Genomic DNA, 19,781 nt, shown 5'->3' on the forward strand with positions numbered 1-19,781 from the left:
CAATGATAACAAAACTTAAGAAAATAAAAAGTGAGATAAAACTTTTTATTGATAACTTAAATAAATTTAAATGCCATATTTGTGTAATGGATAAATGAACTGGTGATTTTTTACTTTGATATTCATTGTGATTTAAAAGATGTTACTTCTCATAAATGAAGAATAAGATCATTTTAAAGATTTATCGATAATATTTATGATACAAACATATATATTAAGACTAAGTGTGTGAATAAATAACTTATTCTTAATTCTTAGATTACCCCAAACTTGACCACATATTCTATAAATGCAATTGTTATAGTTATTGAATATGATCTCCAAAAGAAATTATTGTTTTCCAACCAAAACACATAGTAGATAGAAAGAACACTTGTAAGGATAAATAATTTTCCAAACCAATTTTGAATTTAATTATGTATTTATTTTTTTATATAAATTAAATTAAATTAAATTTTCGTTGTATAAATTAAATATTTTTTTTGTTGTATAGATTAAATTATTTTTTTGTTGTATAAATTAAATTAACATTTTATTGTATAAATCAAATGATTATTTTTTGTATAAATTAAATTAATGTTTTTTTAAATTAAAAATAATTTGTTTGTATTATTAAATTTATTTTTTGTTATATAAATTAAATTAATTTTATGTTGTAAAAGAGTCTACCTATTTAAGCCAAAAGTTTCACCCTATTGTCCCACTCAAGGTTTTCCCCAAATCTCAAATTGAAAAACCTAAATTTATTTCCCTCCCTTTCACTCTACCTCCAGTGTTCGTCGCTACACTTTATCGCTGCATTTCGCCACTGTACTCCACCGCTGCACTCCATTGTTCCGTTGCAATGTATTGTTGTCGTTAGCGCTCCTACGCTTGTCATCGTCACCGTCAGCGTTCCTATGCTTGTTGTCGTCGCCATTAGCACTCCTACGCTTGTCGCTGTCGTCCACTACCCCATGTCGTCGTCACTGTTCCGACATTGTGCACTGGTTGTTTTCTCTTTTTCTATTTTGATCTTCCTTTTTTGCTTCTTCTCCATTTTCGTTCCCCCTCTAAGTTTTTTCCTTATTTTTTATTTCAGGTTCAGCCTTGTTCACTGCCTCTGTCATGCTCCGCCTCCTTCTTCACGAAGGTCAACTTAGACAGGTAAAGTTTTAAACTTTTCAAAAAAAATTAATTAATTTTATTGCTTTGGTGCTCTCTATTGGGCTGGTGCTCTTTTTGGATTGTGTTGGTCTGTGAATATTGCTATGTGAACGTGTTAGTCATTATCATCTTCTAAGCTTTTTCTTATTTTTCATTTTAGGTTCAGCCTTCTTTATCGCCTCTGTCTTGGTTCCTACTTCACGAAGGTCATCTTAGACAAGTAAAGTTTTAAACTTTTCAGAATTTTTTAATTAATTTTATTGCTCTGTCCCTTAAAGTTCTTTAGTACTTTTACTTCAATTGTAAAGTACAACTTTAATTTTAAGTATTCATATCCACTTTCAATATTTGGATGATCAAATTATCTAAATGATGTTTATTTGAATTATTTTTGTATTGTGAGTGTGGTATGAATGATACTAATTTGTTATGTTAAATTTTGAATGTGATTTTGTTGGTATTTATTGTTTATAGGTTAAAATTGGCTTGAAAAAAAAATAAAGGTTTTTTTTCCTTCAATTCATTCATCGACTTTTGACCCACGCAAAGTTTTATTTTTTTATATTAAAAAATGTATACATCAGTTTTTGCGTGGGATGGCCCACGCAAAGTCTTACACGATTTTATTAATTTGCGTCGGTTTGGTCCATGCATAAACTGTCGCAAATGCGTCTGTTTTGCGTCGGCTAGTCTGACAAAAGTTGCGTCAATTTTGTGTAGGTTTGGCCCACACAATATGCGTCCATTTGCTGACCGCATTATTACAAAAATTACGTAAGTAAAGTAACCATTATTACATACCAGTACTTGAAAAACAAATTTTATCTTCCAAAATGATGTGGTCAAAATGGTGTTTTGTATTAATTAATTTATCTGCACTCAACATTTAGCCAACCCACACAAGCCCAAACAAAGTTTACTGAATTATTACAGGCACATCATCACAATTCTGAAGAGAGTTGTTTGCTACCTATGGAACATTTTTAGATGGATCTTGCAATTCAAAATTTCAAGTTCTGAAAGCAAAAATATGTGTTGATATTATTGTAACATATCAGAGCTTAAGGATGGCTTTGGAATTGGGATCGCATTTCTCACTTATAAGTTTCAAAACTCTTTCGAGAATAATTTTTTTACTCAGTCAAACCTAGGAAGTGAAATATTTGACAAAGATCACAACTCAAATTTCGAAAACATAAAAGATCAAATCTGGACTTTAAGTTCCACAATCCCTTGGAAAAAAAAGAAGCAAGATCCAATATTAGACATTGGAAACATTACTACACCTGTTATATGTTGCGCATCCTGAGCACCAGCAATTCCGATGCATGAATGTACAGAATTCTCATCCACTGTCAACTGTTCATATGCAAGATATATGATGGAAGAGGCCCAAACACAAGCCCACATGCAAGCCCACCAAAGGGTAGATTTGGGCCAACCCTAGAGTTATGGCCAAGAGGATCCAAGAAGACGTTCTTTTACACGTTCAAATGCCATAAACTCTAGTGTAGAGTAAACTTTAATTTCTTGTCAAAATTAACATAGGAACTTTATTTGTAATTGTTCTTAGAATTAATTTTGGTCCCTAAATCACCAACCTAGGTAAACTTAGAGTTCCTAAAAAAACCTCTAAATTTACCAAGGCCGGTCTAGAAAGCCCATGGAGGGGGTGAGCATACAAACTAGACACACCCCTCTCCATGTGCTCATTTAGGCAACACTTTTGGGAGGGAATTCATTTGAATTTCCCTCCATTTTCTTTTGAATTTCCAGCCCTCTAAACACTATAAATTGAGGTGCTTGACTCTCATTTTGTAAGATTAATTTGAGTAATGAAATGCTGCCAAAATGTGTCATTCTTACTCCGTTGCCTAAAATCTCTTAAGATTTAGGTCTCTAATCTTTAAACCTTTCACCTACAAAGAGAGTTGGCCGAACCTCTCCCACTCTCCTACTCTTCATGCACCTCCAAGGCTACCACAACTCTTAGGAGAGCCTTGTTTCACCAACAAACCATTGAAGCTTCCGCAAACCACCACAAAAACCGCAAGGAGAAGAGCTCATTGTCATCAATATATATCCTCAACATGTGGCAACTTCATATAGAAATGTTAAGTCCTTGATACATGATATGTACTGGATCTACAATCAATCTTAGAAAGAATTATCTGGTCGAAATCTTCGAAGGCATGATATGTCCTTGATCCACAATCAATACATGATATGTCCTTGATCCACAATCAATACATGATATGTCCTTGATACATTCTCTTTTGAATTTGAACCATGAGGAAAAGTCTTCGAGGGCATCATCCTCACTTGTGTCACTTGCTTAAAAATTCAAATAAAAGGTGAAAATTCAAATAAATGGTGGGGAGTATAAGCTTTGAAATGTGCACAAACACTTGGGTTCCATCAAGCCAACTTCTCTCACAAGCTTCTTTTTCTTCCTCGCGATTCCCTGCATTTCGTCTTCCTCCAAGCTCAAGACTTTCCCCTGATCAACCATCAAAGGTAACATTTTGCTCTGATCATTGCTCTTATCATTCAATATTCTGCTTTTTTCAACCCAAATGGCATCACCTTGTAGCAATAACAGCACGTCTCGGTCATAAACGTCGTTTTGCTCTCGTCACGTGGATGCATCTTGATCTGGTTATACCCCGAAATGGTGAGATGGTGGCATAAAATATCCGAGTCGATGTCGGGCATGTCCGAGGCGGACCATGCAAAGGCGTTCAGGTGACTCAGCAATCGTGAGATTACTGCCGCCACCTGGTCCTGCTCTTCGTGACTCAGCAATCGTCCCAATTTAAAGGTCTTTCCACCAATCTGCCTCTCTACCACATTCTTGACCGGCTCGGAACGCCTATCCTGAGTGTTCTCCGCACGAGCTACACCCTCGCGGCCTTGCCTTCCAGATATCGCCTCAGCAGGCGTTTCCCCCATGGGCAATGCCCCCGCGGGCGTTTTCTCCATGGGTACCGCCTTTGCGGGCGCCTCCACCGCGGATACTGCCTCTGTGGGCGTCTCCTCCACGGACTCTACCTCCATGGGCGTTTCCGCGCAGGGTGGGTGCTCCACCACCATGAACACCTCTTTTTGTTTTCAGGCTATTTTCATAGACTTTTTTGCTTCTTTCTTATCGGACTTAATCATGATCACACTGCCACTGAGATCAGGCAGTTTCAGCTTCATGTGCCATGTAAACGACACCCCCTTCAATCTGTTCAAGGCTGGACTCCCCAGCAGAATGTTGTACGCCGAATTGGCGTTCACAACCAGATACCTTATGTTCTCGGTGCACGACGTCTTGCCATCCGTGAAAGTTGTCCTCAACTCTAGATAGTCGCGCACCTCCACTTGGTCCCCTGCGAAGCCATACAAGCACCCTGTATATGGCCTCAGCAGATCAGGGGACAGCTGCAACTTGTTGAACGTGGACCACAACATTACGTTTGCCGAGCTGCCCTGGTCCACGACCACACGGTGCACCTTCCTCCTTGTAGTTACGACTGAAATCACCACAGAGTCGTTATCGTGGGGGACAACATCGTGAATATCAGCCTTCGTGAACGCAAGGTCGATGTCCAGCGAGTCGTCCACCCCCTGCTCAGTCACCGAATTCACTGACCGCACGTACCTCTTGCGCTAAGAGGCAATGCATCCTTCGCCTGAAAAACCACCAGAGATGGTGTGAACCTCCCCATGTATAGGCATCTCATGGGCCTGGTCTTCTACTGGTGCCTCCAAGGCCGTGGCTGCGGATGACCCCGCCAAATAGTCATTCAAGAACCCGCTCTTCACTAGATCGTTCAACAGATAGCCCAAAGTTAGGCAGTTGGTGATCCGATGCCCAAACGCCTGATGGAACTCACACCACGCGTCCTTGTGTGGTCCCAACACCTTATCTGTCTTCGTAGGGACCCTCAGCCTATCTACGATGTTAGGCACTGCAATGAGGTCCTTCAGCTCCACCACAAAGTCGTGCCTAACCGGCCTGTTCTCCCTTGAGCGCCCCCTCGCCTGTGGCTTCCTCGCCTCGTAGGGGCACTTCCTCTCTTGACCTCTCCTCCCTGTCGCGATCTCGTTCACCCTCGTGGATTGTTCGCACGACTGTGCTCTAGGGCGTGCGGGTGCGACACTTGCACGTTTCTCGCACACCTCACCTTCCGTGGTGATGTGCTCCACCGCCCGACACCTGATTTCTGCGAAAGTTCTGGGCGATTCCTGATGAGCGACTCGCATAATGGCCCAGTGCAGATTCCCTTCCTGAACGCATACACGATCATTGGCTCTTCGGTGGTGCCAACCTTCACCACCTGCGCCCCAAAACGGTTGATGTATTTCTTCAACGTCTCCCCCTGATAGTGCTTCACATCAAAGAGATCATACGACACCGGCGGGGGAGCCCGGTTCGCGATATACGGCTCCATCAACAGCTGTGATAGCTGTGCAAAGGATGTCACGTGGCCATCTGGAAGGTTGATGAACCAGTCCATTGCCATCCTTGCCAGCGTGCTCATGAATAACTTGCACCTCACGGCGTCAGAACCACCGACAAGCATCATCTGCGTGCGGAACACAATGAGGTGTGCATCTGGATCTTCCATCCCCGTGAAAGTAACCTTCGGGCCTACGAACGTGGGTGGAATCACTGCCTCCATGATGGACTGCGAGAAAGGCATGGGGAACTCCCTGGGTGGTGTGAAGCACTCGCGATCCTCTGCTTCGCGATTCCCAGGGTGGTTGCGCATCCCGCGACACAACTCTTCGTTCGCGGCACAACTCTTCGTTTCTCGCCTGCGACGCCGCAAGCTCCAACTGAATGCATTCTTGCTCCGCCCTCAACACCGCCATTGCCTCTTGAAGGCCTTGCATCACCTCCTTGACATGCTGCAAGGTCATGCCATCACTCTCTTCGTGCGCTATTGAACTCTGCCTAGTGGTCCTCATTCTTCATGGTTTCTTGGAGAATCTTGAACTGTTTTTGCAAATCTTGGAACTTTCTTCGGTGGAACCGAACGAGTCTTGAAGATTTTTCGTGAATCTTGCAAGAATCTTGGAAAACCTCCAAGAACTTCGTTGTCGCTACTGAAACTCGAACTTCTTGCGGTGGGACTGTTGTTTTAGATCAGGCCCCACGGTGGGCGCCAAATGTTCCTGCCGGTTGACCAGATTGCCTTCGAGCGTAGCTACGAGCTGCGTATCAAGGACTCCTTCGTCTTCGTTCCAATCTTCACCCTTCGCCGTCGTGAATACCTGAAACAGAGAGACAAAAGGGCGCCCTCGTGGCCGTTTGCACTCCGACGCTCAAGTCAGTACTGGCAGAAAACACCGTTACACCTCCGTATCACAACACCACAGACACCGTGTTCAGGAAGCGCGTAACTGAATTGTAACTGAATTCTCTCTCGTTCTCAAGTCACTTGTGCGTAAAGTGTGAGAATGTGTAAAATGTCAAATGTCTAAAACGTACCTTGCTAAGCCCTTCAGAAAGGCTTATATACCTTCCCGGTGCTTCTACCACGTGTCTTCCTCTGACTTAAGCATATCTCTGCATGGGTGGCCTTACAACACTGTAACCCAACTTAGGGAAATTCCAGTGTGTAAGACTCCCTTCTCGAAGTGCAACTGGCCCAGGATGATCCCTCAAGCGTCAATTCATACGCCCAATATCAGAGGGTTCATCCAGGCTGAGCGTACACTACCCTCACACGTCCCATGCATGCCGATCGCCGCTGGAACGAGACTTTACCGAGTCGTATCGGTTCCAGTGGTTCTCTAGTAGTGGGGCGTACTACCACTTCCCTACACCCCCTCATGCATGGTCTTGGTGGTTTGGGCTTCTCTACACTGATAGTTGGGATGTGGCCTTCAAGCCACCTTTCTGACTCATCTTCCTCTTCGGGTGCCGAGGGCCGAAGACTCCTCGCCCCTCCTCCAAGCCGACACCTCCTCGGTCCTCTTCCATGAGAGCCTAATGAGACTCTTTCCTAACCAACTGAACCTTCCGCGTGGGCCCTTCCTTCGGGGGTCCCATGTCTACTTTGGTCAATGGTCAACGGTCAACCGAGACCTGGACGGTACAACGTCTATTTACCAAAGCCGCCATTGTAAAACACATTTACGAATGCGACTATGGTAATAGTCGCATTTGTAAATGCTATACCCTTAAACCCTCTCACCTGATTCAGAAGCATATACAAATGCGGCTATATCCATAAATCCAGAATTGCAGGCGTAAATGTTAATCGAAACGCCATGGTATGCTATGCAAAAACCTTGAATTGTGACCAGATGGGAGTTCCGTTTAAGTATCTGGGCCTAGAGGTGGGAAGGAATCCAAGGAAGACCATTTTCTGGGAGCATGTCCTAAGTAAAATAAGAGCCAGACTCAATGCATGGAGAAAGAGATTTCTATCTTTGGCAGGGAGAATATGTCATCAAATCAGTTATAACAGTAGTGCCACTATTCTACCTATCTCTTTATAAAGCACCATAATCAGCCTACAACGGAGGTTCCTATGGGGGTTGGGGAAGGAGAAGAAACTGATTGCTTGGGTTAGTTGGGAAGTTTTGTGTAAACCAAAAGAGGAAGGTGGTTTGGGGATCAGAGATATAAGGAAGTTCAATTATGCTTTTCTGGCTAAATGGAGATGGCGCCTGATATCTTAAGAAAAAGGGAGGTGGAAGGAGCTATTGGTTTCAAAGTATGGGATGGATTTAGAATTCCTGCAAGCACCAATAAAAGTCCAACCCTGGTGGTGGAGAGACTTACATAAAGTGTGCATGGAGGGAGAAGGAGCAGGTTGGTTTCATCAGCAAGTCGTTTGGAAAGTAGGACGTGGAGACAAAGTAAGATTTTGGGAGGACGTATGGGCCAGTAATAGTAGTTTTAAAACCTTATTTCCCAGACTTTATTCAATCTCTTTGAACCAGGGCCAAAAGGTGGAAGAGCTTGGTTCTTAGGTAGACTCATTGTGGGAATGGAAACATAGCTGGAGAAGAGTAAGATTCGAGTGGAAAAGCACGTTGGAATCAGAATTGGCTATGCACTTATCACGAGTTAGGCTATCAAGGGATCAAGAAGATATACAGGTATGGGGGTTTGATGACTCGGGGTTCAAAGTGGAGGACTGTTGGAATTGGGGAATAGGTATGAGTGGGGGTAGGTTTTTATTTTTGTGCAGGATTAGAGTATCCTGTCATTTTGGCATTGAATAGCAATCCCTATTTAGATAGAGTCTGGGCAAGATTGGATGGATCAAGCGGTTGTTTAACATTTCTGCACTAGTGCCCTTACAAAAGTGGGTCCTTTTGTATTACATTTATCACTGGGAACTTCAGAATCTTTGGAAATCCCAAGAAAATGAGGTGAATCACAATGAACTACTTAAGTACCAAGACTTTCCTCAAAGTTATGTTTGGAGATGATTTGATGGCAACGAAAGTTGTAAGGAAAAGAAACACCGAATGAAAGGAAAAACCCAAACATTACAATATTAACGAATCAACGTTCACATTGGAAGTGAAAGTAAAAAAAAATCAAATACAATTAAAATCTAAGGCAAAAAAAATTAATTAACAGTAAAGATTCCATTGTTTATTTGTATTATAAACTCTGATAATTATAGTATATACACAAGCAAATATACGTATAGTTGCAAGAGCGATAAAATGATAGATAAAAAAATTTTAACCTCATTTTGTAAAATATTATATTTATATATATGGTGTATATCTTTACTTTATAGTAATTCATATTACTATAAGTTTTACAAGTCCATTCAATTAGTTTACAGTGTAGTGTGTAGGAATTTTTTGGGTTTTTACAGTATTAATAACAATATTAATTATAATATTAGTAATATTAATAATAACATTAATAAAATTAAAAACAATATTAATAATAAGATTAGTAATATTAATAACCATATTAGTTATATTAATTAATATTCATAGTAATAATGCGATTATAAAGGAGATTTTCAAATAATATGAGAAAAATGTGTGTCTATGGTCAACAATAAATTAAATATAATGGTAATGTTGAATCTTCAAAGATTTTAAATGTAGTGTTAATACTTGCTTTGTTTGATTGCTATTTTATTTAATAGTAATTTAGAAATGAATAAAAGAAAGAACAAAACATTGACTAAGTAGTAGTATAAACATGTAGTAGAAGGTACAAACTGAAATGAAGAGAGAGTAAGAAACCCACAAAGAAAGTAGAAAGCAGAAAGAAAGCAGAAAGCAGAGAGAGATGGGTGTGGTTAATAAGATAGCTTTGAGTGTTGTCATATTTGCTCTAATAGCATGCTATGGTATATTGTTTGAACATATTTTGATATTTGAGTTTATGAAAAGACTCTTAATTGTTATTGAATTTGTGTATGTTTTTGCAGGGAATGGTGTGTTGAGCATCCCAAATACAAGAGATGTGTACAAATATTCTGAGAACAACCAAGTTGACGGAATACAAAAGTGTGATACAAACCGTGATTGCTTGAATTTTTGCAAACCACCATGCAAGGCGTTTTGTAATATGGCAACTCACAGATGCGAATGCCCTTGTGATCAGTGATGTGCTACACATTTCATCCATAATTATGTCATTGAGAATTAATAAATTAATATGTTTCATGATAAATTAAATTTTCGATTTCATCACATTACTTCAAATTCATTATCTTTCTATGCCTTAAAACTTAAATATATGCTTCAAATTCCTCACCTTTATATGGCTTAAAACTTAATAATAGACCTTATTAGTGTTCAGACTAAGAAAATATCAAATAAACAAATCGTTATAATTTTTATTATTATGCTAATTCTTTTTTAGGTTAATTACTTTGAATTTACTATGTTTAACAATAGATAGGAATTCATACTACAAAAATTATAGATATTTATATAAGATAAACACGGTATACAAAGATCAAAATCTAATATTTACATGTATCATTAAATTAAACTAAAAACAATCCACCAATAATCCTTAAAAATACAAAGTTTACTATTATTTTTTTTCTTCATATTTTCATTGTTCAATGTAATGAATCACTAAATATCTACAAATTTTAAATTTTATATAATCAATAAAGAGTGTAATTCATATTTAATTGATTAAAAATCAATAATATTAGAATATATAGTCATTACAATTTTTTTTAACAATAAATTAATAAAATAAAATGAGACACTCTCAATCATATCCTTACCTAGTTTCAATCCTTATACATACCCTACCTAGTTTAAGAGTTCGGCAATTCAAAACAATAAAGCACAAACTTCTTAATCTAACAAAACCCCTCTTCCCTCCCCTTACAAACCCAAAAGGGGAAAAGAAACCCACAAAACCAGCCCTAACATTATTGTTTAGCAAAGCTATAAACAATTAATTAAAAGATTGCCTCTACACCCTATGTATATGGATAAGATGTATGTGAATAACTTGCCACTGGAGCCCAGATTTCAAGCAAAAGAAAATGGGAAATAAGGCCTGCAGAATTCATGGAGAGAACATTCCATTTAAAAGTAGTAGAAAAGCTTTCCGCAAGAGAACATAGTGAGATTGATTCCAGAATTACTTATGCTTCTACTGCTGTACAAAACGGCATAATATCAACCACCTTTTCAATTGTAGCCAACATCAGAAACAACTAGCCATATGATTAAGCATAAACTTCTGCAACATTCTACGTTCAGATGGACATTCCATTCCAGCATACCATCTCCTTACAAGCTCACTACACTGATAAAAACAACCAACTAGTCCTTTGCATCTCCATCAGCACACAAGGTGAACGCAAAAAAGCCATCTCCAGGGTTGGCAAATCCTGCTACAGACAGCAAAGAAAAACCAGAAAAATAGGCCAGACCAATGCCTCAACAGCACCAGAAAAACCAGATTAGGCTGCTTAAGGAAACATTGGTAGTTGGGATAGGGAACCAGTACATCATCAGTTAGCACCTGTACCGTCCCGTATCAGAGCGTTGACCCAGTCAAGGTCAAAGTCAACGACTGGAGAGTCAAAGTCAACTCAAGGTGTCGCCCAGGTGTAGAGACGCCAAGAGGAAGCGTCGCCAAGGCAGGACAAGGCGTCGCCAAGGCAAGGCGTCGCCTGGGTGGAGGCGTCGCCAAGACAAGGCGTCGCCTGGGTAGAGGCGTCGCCCAACCAAGGCGTCGCCAGATCAAACAGTGTAAAAGCAAGGCAACCACGGTGTGGTTCCCCGATACCCATGGGTAGGAAAGACCATGGAGGGAGCGACGCCGTGGGAAAGCCTCAGGACCCGATATCTCGGGAAAGTGATAAAGAGAAGGCGAAGGTGGCTTCAAGGCCATAGTGATAGTACCAGTGAAGGGCAGCCTGACTCGTGAAGTACCCCTGCCGCCCTAGAGACGCCTTCGGGACAGATACGACCCAAGAGGAAGGTCACGCCCAGGATAACCGGGTGCAGGGTGCGAGAGGAAGGCAGATACGCTCTCAGAGTAAGTGGCTAGATACTTGGGGGCGTGAGTTGGCACCCAAAAAGCCACCCCTAGCGCAGTAGCACTCCCAGGCAGGAGGACCCACACGTAGAAACGTCCCCAGATGGGCAGAAACGCCCCCAGATGGGGTCATGGCGTCGTGAGGCCCTCCACGTGTATGACAACAATGCCGGAATAGAAACACCCTCTAGTCAGGTGCCAGGTAATTAAAGATATTCAATACAGTTTCCCTTTCTAGCATTCAGGTACTATTAGGGCTCCCGAGCGTTTCAACGTCTTAAATGCGCTACGTTTCGTAATTAAGCGCTTTAATGAGTGCGTTACGTTTGAGATTAAAAGCGCTTTAAGGCGCTTTAAATGCTGGGGCAGTTGAAATAGCGCTGAGAATGTCGGAAAAAGGGTTGGAACCTTTGGCAAACTTACGAGAAACTCTTTGGTTGCTTGCCCGTGCTTTAAGGTTACGTACAAGTGATTGGAGAATATTTTTGCCTAAAGGAGACGATACACACACAGATACACAGTTCTTTCACCACCTTCAGAGTGCCACACGCGGTGCTCAGATACGTGGGTGGACAGTTTTTTGGTGTTTCTTGCTGGCTGACTTGAGCGTCGGAGTGCAAATGGCCGCTAGGGCGCCTCTTTGTCCTCTTTTTTGCAGGAATTCACAGGCAATCAGTGGGAAGGAGTCCTTAGCTGACGGTTGAGGTCGCGCACGAAGACGTCCCGGTCAACCGGACGGAACATTTGGCGCCCACCGTGGGGCTCGATATAAAACATCAGTACCATCACAAGTTCGAGGAAAATTTACCAAGCTACAGTAACGTTGAAGGAGGTTGGAGTGACAATGGCCCCCACCAGACGAAGAGCAGCGCGCGCAGCCCCAGCAGACCTATCCATGCAGCAGGTCCTGGAAATAATGAGGGGGCTGCAGCAGGACATGGCGGATTCGAAGATGGAGCAGGAGCGCATGCAGGCAGATCTTGACGCCTCGCATGAGCGCAACGAAGAGCTCCACCGTGTGAATGAGGAGTTGCGCCAGGGCCTGAGAAACGATCGGAGGCGGCCTGGGCAGGACGAGACGGAGAACCATTCCCCACCGAGGGAGTTTTCCACTCCTTTCTCGCAGGAGATCCTAGATGCAGCGATCCCGAACACGTTCGCGGGACCCAAGGTAATCTTCACTGGGATGGAGGACCCAGAGACGCACCTCGCTGCATTTCACACACAGATGGTCCTGATAGGCGGTTCTGATGCTGCCAAGTGCAAGCTCTTCATGAGCACTCTGACCGGGATGGCTATGGACTGGTTCATTAGCCTCCCCGAGGGCCATATCACATCTTTCCGCCAGTTGTCGCGGTTATTCAGAGAACAGTATTTGGCCAACAAGGCCCCGCCGCCGGTCTCTTACGACCTGTTTGACGTGAAGCAGTATCAGGGGGAGACCCTGAAGGAGTATATCAATTGCTTCGGGGCCCAGGTCGTGAAGGTTGGTACAACAGAGGAGCCTATGATCGTGTACGCATTTGTGAAAGGCGTATGCCCCGGTCCCTTTGGAGAATCTATTATCCGCAATCGCCCTAGGACTTTCGCTGAATTACGGCGTAGGGTGGTAGAGCATATTGCTTCGGAAGGGGAGGTATGTGTGAAGCGCACCAGCGCCGTGCCCTCACGCCCGAGGGGACCGGCGCGAGTTCAACCCGTCAGAGTCAATGAGACCACGACGGGAAGAAAGAAGCCAGAGGCGAGACGCCCCTACGAAGCCAGAAAGCCCCAGCCCCGGGGCCCCGCAGGAGGCGAACGCCCCACCAGAGAGAGGGCGAGACCGGCGAGGTACAACTTCGTAGTTGAGTTGAAGGATTTGATCGCCGTACCCAACATAGCCGAGAGGCTGAGGCGACCGGCGAAGACCGACAAGGTGTTAGGGCCCCGCAAAGACTCTTGGTGCGAATTTCACGAGGCTTTCGGGCACCAAATTGATAATTGCCTGTCGTTGGGCTACCAGCTAGATGAGCTGGTGAGGACTGGGTTTTTGAAAGATTATGTCGCAGAGTCCACCACGACCGCCACCCTGCCGCCGCCGGCAGATGAGCCAACACACGAGATGCCTGTGCTTGGCGAGGTCCACACCATTGCTGGAGGTTTTTCCGGCGGAGGACCTACCGCCTCCCAGCGGAAGAAATACGCGAGGGGGGTGAATTCAATCGAAGAGAGGCTCTCGGGGGAGCCTTGGGAGTCAGATATTGTGTTCACAAGAAGAGACCTCCGAGATGTGGTGCCCCATGACAACGATCCCGTTGTCATCTCAGTCGTCACGGTTGGAAGGAAGGTCCACAGAGTGCTTGTTGATCAAGGAAGCTCGGCAGACGTCATGTTTCTGTTGACCTTTAATAAGTTACGGTTGTCCCCCGATCTGCTGAGTCCCTATACGGGATGTTTGTATGGGTTTGGGGATAACCAGATAGAGGTCCGGGGGTACCTGGAGTTGAGGACTACGTTCACAGACGGAGAGGCCTCCCGTACAGAGAGCATTCGGTACCTCGTCGTGAACGCCAATTCTGCCTACAATATTTTGCTGGGCAGACCGACGTTAAACCGTCTGAGTGCAGTGTCCTCCGCCCGTCACATGAAGATGAAGCTACCGGACCTCATTGGCCGGGTGATAGTCATCAGATCAGACCAGGAGGAGGCGAGGAAATGCTACGAAAACAGCCTGAAGACGAAGAGAGGCGTTTTCATGGTGTACGAACGTCCGCCGAGCGCGGACGCAACGATGATTGAGGCGACGCCCGCTGGGCTGACGCTTGATGAGGCCATAGCAGAAAGGGCGATGCCCGAAGCAGATGTGCCAATGGAGGAGGCGCCCGTGGAAGAGGCGGTGCCCCCCGGAGAAGCGGCGCCCGTAGAAGAAGCGGCGCCCGCCGAAGATGATAATAGGGAGCAACCTGCAGCTAACACCCTAGAAAGGGAGATTGGTGGCAAAGCTTTCAAGTTAGGAAGCTCGCTAAGTCCAGAAGAACAGGAAGGGGTGGCAGAAGTGATTTCGCGCCACCTGGATGCCTTCGCATGGTCCGCCTTGGATATGCCGGGCATCGACCCCGATTTCCTGTGTCACCACCTCAGCATGGACGCCACGGTCCGCCCCGTGCGTCAGAGAAGGAGGAAGTTCAATGAGGAGCGACAACAGGTGGTGAAAGACGAAGCGCAGAAGCTGCTGAGTGCTGGCCACATTAGGGAGATTCAGTACCCTGAGTGGCTCGCCAACGTCGTGTTGGTGAAAAAGGCGAACGGAAAGTGGAGAATGTGCGTTGACTTCACGGACCTGAACAAGGCGTGCCCAAAGGATTCCTATCCGTTGCCCAGCATCGACGCCCTAGTGGACAGCGTGTCTGGCAGCAAGGTGTTAAGCTTCCTGGACGCCTTCTCAGGGTATAACCAAATCAAGATGCACCCCAGAGACGAGAGCAAGACTGCGTTCATGACTGAAACATGCAGTTATTGCTATAAGGTGATGCCCTTCGGGCTCAAAAATGCGGGCGCCACGTACCAGAGGTTAATGGACAAGGTCCTGGCGCCAATGCTTGGGAGGAACGTATACGCCTATGTAGACGACATGGTGGTGGCGTCGCAGAACAGGGTGCAGCATATGGCAGACTTGGAGGAGTTGTTCAACACAATATCCAAATACCGCCTCAAGTTGAACCCCGAGAAGTGTGTTTTCGGGGTAGAGGCCGGTAAATTCTTGGGTTTTCTGCTCACCGAGAGGGGAATAGAGGCGAACCCCGACAAATGTGCGGCTATTATCGCCATGCGGAGTCCGACATCGGTAAAGGAGGTTCAACAGTTGACAGGGCGGATGGCGGCGCTCTCGAGGTTTGTTTCCGCCGGAGGAGAAAAGGGGCACCCGTACTTCCAGTGCCTCAAGAGAAACAGTCGCTTTGCATGGACTGAGGAATGCGAAGCGGCTTTCGTTAAGCTGAAGGATTACCTGGCGACGCCTCCAGTTCTCTGCAAACCGGTAACCGGTTGTATTTTACTGTAACAGATAGGGCCATCAGTTCTGTGTTGGTCCAAGAGCAGGACCAGAGTCAGAAGCCCATCTACTTTGTAAACAAGGCCTTACAGGGAGCTGAGACAAGGTACCAAGCGCTGGAGAAGGCGGCGCTGGCAGTAGTGTTCTCGGCTAGGAGGCTCCGTCATTACTTTCACAGTTTTACGGTGGTGGTAATGACCAACCTCCCCATACAGAAGGTGCTGTAGAAGCCCGATGTGGCAGGAAGAATGGTACGCTGGGCAGTGGAACTGTCAGAATTCGATATACAGTACGAGCCTAGAGGATCCATCAAAGGACAGGTGTACGCGGATTTTGTAGCAGAACTTTCGCCCGGAGGTGAGCAAGAGGTGGAAGCGAGTTCACAGTGGCTGCTCTCGGTGGATGGCTCCTCAAACCAGCAAGGGAGTGGTGCGGGAATAGTGCTGGAAGGACCCGACGGCATACTGATCGAGCAGGCCTTGCGTTTTGCCTTCAAGGCAAGTAACAACCAAGCAAAATATGAAGCCTTGATTGCAGGAATGCTCTTGGCCAAGGAGATGGGCGCACAGAACCTCCTAGTGAAGAGCGACTCCCAGTTGATTACGGGGCAGGTGTCGGGTGAGTTCCAGGCGAAGGACCCCCAGATGGCGGCGTATCTAAAATACGTCCAGTTGCTTAGAGGGGCGTTCAACGCTCTTGAGTTGATACATGTCCCGAGGGAGCAGAATGCCAGAGCTGACCTGCTCGCAAAGCTGGCCAGCTCAGGCAAGGGGGGTAGACAGAGGACAGTGATCCAGGAGACCCTCAAAGCTCCGCGTCGATTCGTGGAAGACAACAGGGTGGATGTCCTCCATATTTATGCATCAAGGGGAAGGCCGAGGAGTCACTCCTCTTTAACCCAAGATACGCAGAGGGCGCCCCGCATCAGTATATACGCGGGTGCATCTGAGGAAGAGCAGATGCAGGTTTGTGTCCTGTCCACGGGAGACACCTGGATGACGCCCTATAAACGATACCTGGCGGATGGGGCCCTTCCAGTGGACCCTGAAGAGGGTAAGAAAATCAAAAGGAACACCGCAAGATATACCTTGGTGGATGGGGTGCTGTTCAGACACGGTTTCGCTCACCCTATCCTAACATGCGTCAGTGGCGATGAGTGCACCAGGATAATGGCGGAGCTACATGAAGGCATCTGCGGAAGCCATGTAGGAGGAAGGTCCCTAGCCTCCAAGGTAATACGCGCAGGTTTCTTCTGGCCAACAGTGAAAGAGGATTGCGCACGGCACGCCCAGCGGTGTAAGCAATGCCAAAAGCACGCCGACTGGCACAAGGCGCCGCCAGAAGAGTTGCGGTCCATATACAGCCCGTGGCCTTTCCACACATGGGGAATTGACATCTTGGGCCCTTTCCCACTGGCAATCAGGCAGATGAAATATCTGATCGTCGCCATAGAATACTTCACTAAGTGGATAGAGGCAGAGCCCGTGGCACAAATCACTGCGCATAAGGTACAACATTTTGTGTGGAGAAACATCGTGTGTCGCTTTGGCGTACCCAGGCGCCTGATATCTGACAACGGGACCCAGTTCGCCAGTCAGCAGTTGAGAAATCTGTGCGCTGAAGTGGGAATCAAGCAAGTGTTCGCGTCGGTCGAACACCCCCAGACCAATGGACAAGTAGAGTCAGCAAACAGAGTTCTGCTGAGGGGGTTAAAAAGAAGGTTAGAAAAGGCCAAAGGGGCGTGGGCGGAAGAGGTGCCAAGGATTGTATGGGCATACCACACCACGCCCCAATCCTCTACTATGGAGACGCCGTTCAGTTTGGTGTACGGGTCGGACGCGATTATTCCAGTAGAAATACACGAAAGCTCTCCGCGTTTTCAAAACTTTGTGGTGGAGGAATCTAATGAGGAGAGACGGGTAAACCTGGATCTGCTAGAAGAGGCCAGGGAAGAAGCTACAATAAAAGCTGAAGCGACGAAGAGAAGAGTGGAGCGGCAATATAGCTCTAAAGTAAAGCCACGACAGTTTCAGGTGGGTGACCTAGTGATGAGGAAAGCTCACCCTTACGAGTTGGAGAATAAGCTGTCTCCCAAGTGGACCGGGCCCTTCAGAGTTACTGAGGCTAAGGGCAACGGTTCGTACAACCTGGAGACTTTAGATGGGGGCCCTATCCCGCGCAGTTGGAATGCAGCCAACTTAAAATTTTATTTCAGTTGACCTATGTAAGCAGCATGTAACAATTTAGTTGAAGGGGACGCTCTTTTTCCCTTTCGGGGGTTTTTTAATGAGGTCACCCTAATAAATGGAAAAACCAGTTGAGAAAAAGAAGTGCCTTGGTTTTCAGCCTTTATTTTTCCTTGTTAGAAGTAATGTGATGCGCCGCCTAGGCCATGGTGTCGCCAAGGAAGAAGGCGTCGCCTAGGTCTTGGCGTCGCCCAGAAAGAAGGCGTCGCCCAAGTAAAAGCATGCATCGTTGGCAGAACGAGACGAAAGGAAGTCGCGCGGTATATGAAGCATATGCAAAGTAAAGTGGCGTTGTAAAGAATTATGATATTGAAAAGTTGTTGTTACAAGCAATGTTCAGTACAAAATGCAAAAACACAAACAAGCCACTTCTCAGCGCTCATCAGAGTCATCACTGGAGGAAGGCGAAGCCCCTTTCCCAGCCCGCAGCGCTCGAGTAAGTCGTGTCCTCTTTTCTTGGCTTATTTTCGAACCTGCACAAAGGGAACAGATGTATTAGAGACACAGTGAAGAAAGACAGGCACAGTTAGAAAGTAACGAAGGCCGAAGTTGCCTAAGGCAGTGGTTCTTACTTATGTACTTCTCAAGAGTCCTAGCGTTGAACTCCAAGCTGATCACCGTAGCAGAGTCAAAACCTCCCGCCTCAGCAAGAATCCGGCAAGCTATTTGATCACTTGGAACTAGATTCTTGAGGGGTTTGGCTTTGCGGACCTTTTCCTCTCTCACCCAGTACAACGGAAACCCATCGAGGGCGTCGGGAACAAGATCAGTACAGCAGATCTTGAAGAACCGGCCTTTCCACCCCGTGAACGAGCTTTGGAAGGGCGTGAAGAGAACTCTTCCGGGTACATTGCTGAGAGTTACCCAGAGGTTGTGTCTCTGTCTCTTCACCTCAAAAAAGTGAAGAAAGAGGTCAACCGAGGGTGCACAACCCAGAAACCCAAAGAGGACATCGAAGGCCTTGACAAAGGCCCAGCTGTTGGGGTATAGCTGGGCTGGAGCCACGTTGATCTCCGTCAGCAGTTCCTTCTCGAACCAGGAGAAGGGTAAGCGCACCCCGATGGTCTTGAACACCACCTGGTAAAAGTAAAAGAAAGGGACCCCGTTGTTGGCCCGTTCGTCTCCACACACTGGCTCCCCAGAGTGCAAGGGAGCACAGCGATGTCGTCATCGTGCCTCCTCGCGAAGGCCCGGTGGTCGTAAGAACACAACTCCCCTTTGTGTTCCCGTACGGCCCTGGTGGAGAGCAAGCATGAACACTCATCAAGAAGTTCGCTCGAGGCCCAAGGGTACAAGTCTTTGGGACGGACCCTGGGGGAAGCATCGTGGGAAGACATTCTTTAGCAAGATCAGGATGGCTAGAAATGCAAGGGTTGAGCGAGGGGAGCGAAGGTTAGAACAGCCCTTCGACAGAGAAGAAGGGGTGCAAGAAGAAAGAACGCAAGTAGGTTATGAGAAGTGAGAAAACGATGAAGATAGTTCCAGAGCTTGAAGAGTTAAATAAAGCGGTTAGAGCGCCAAACGACGTGAATGGATGCACCGCACGATTGATACACGTGGCAGAAGATGAAAGGATGACGCTGGCATCTCTGGTTTAAATCAGAAAATGTCCCGTCAACAGAATATCCAATGGTACGATCCGCCGTCGAAAATGAGCCAGGGGTACAGCAGGAGTCAGAAAATGAAATGACTAGATACCCCACCGACCATGTAAGCAGCGCCACGTGGATCAAGTCGAATGACAGAAGGTCCCATCAGCTATACAAGGAGCGCCACGTGGATGGCACAGGCAAAGCCTTAGGCTCTTCGCTGTTATCAGGCGTTGATCAAGGCAAGAATTAAGGTCAATGACGAAGTAAAG

At 45.7% G+C, this 19,781-nt stretch overlaps 1 protein-coding gene across 2 annotated transcripts; it reads left to right on the plus strand.

Annotated features, from left to right (window-relative positions):
• The first annotated feature begins 707 nt into the window (after positions 1-707).
• Positions 708-9,843, plus strand: LOC137823008 (uncharacterized). Of its 2 annotated transcripts, XM_068628081.1 has the most exons (5): positions 708-989; positions 1,082-1,146; positions 1,307-1,366; positions 1,867-1,920; positions 9,558-9,843. In XM_068628081.1, exons 1-5 carry the CDS (start codon positions 900-902, stop codon positions 9,607-9,609), a joined length of 321 nt encoding a protein of 106 aa, XP_068484182.1. In that variant the 5' UTR covers positions 708-899; the 3' UTR covers positions 9,610-9,843. The 2 variants fall into 2 exon arrangements, 1 of the variants encoding a protein (XP_068484182.1); XR_011083044.1 differs by lacking the exon at positions 1,867-1,920.
• Positions 9,844-19,781: the final 9,938 nt, after the last annotated feature.

The sequence above is a fragment of the Phaseolus vulgaris genome, chromosome 11, assembly GCF_000499845.2.
Source record: "Phaseolus vulgaris cultivar G19833 chromosome 11, P. vulgaris v2.0, whole genome shotgun sequence".
Classification (NCBI taxonomy): domain Eukaryota; kingdom Viridiplantae; phylum Streptophyta; class Magnoliopsida; order Fabales; family Fabaceae; genus Phaseolus; species Phaseolus vulgaris.

Coding starts and splice junctions, on each gene's coding strand:
- LOC137823008 (XM_068628081.1), top strand. CDS start 900: ATGCTTGTTGTCGTCGCCATTAGCACTCCTACGCTTGTCGCTGTCGTC. Junction 990..1,081: donor TGTTCCGACATTGTGCACTG/GTTGTTTTCTCT, acceptor TTTTTATTTCAG/GTTCAGCCTTGTTCACTGCC. Junction 1,367..1,866: donor ACGAAGGTCATCTTAGACAA/GTAAAGTTTTAA, acceptor AATTTTGTGTAG/GTTTGGCCCACACAATATGC.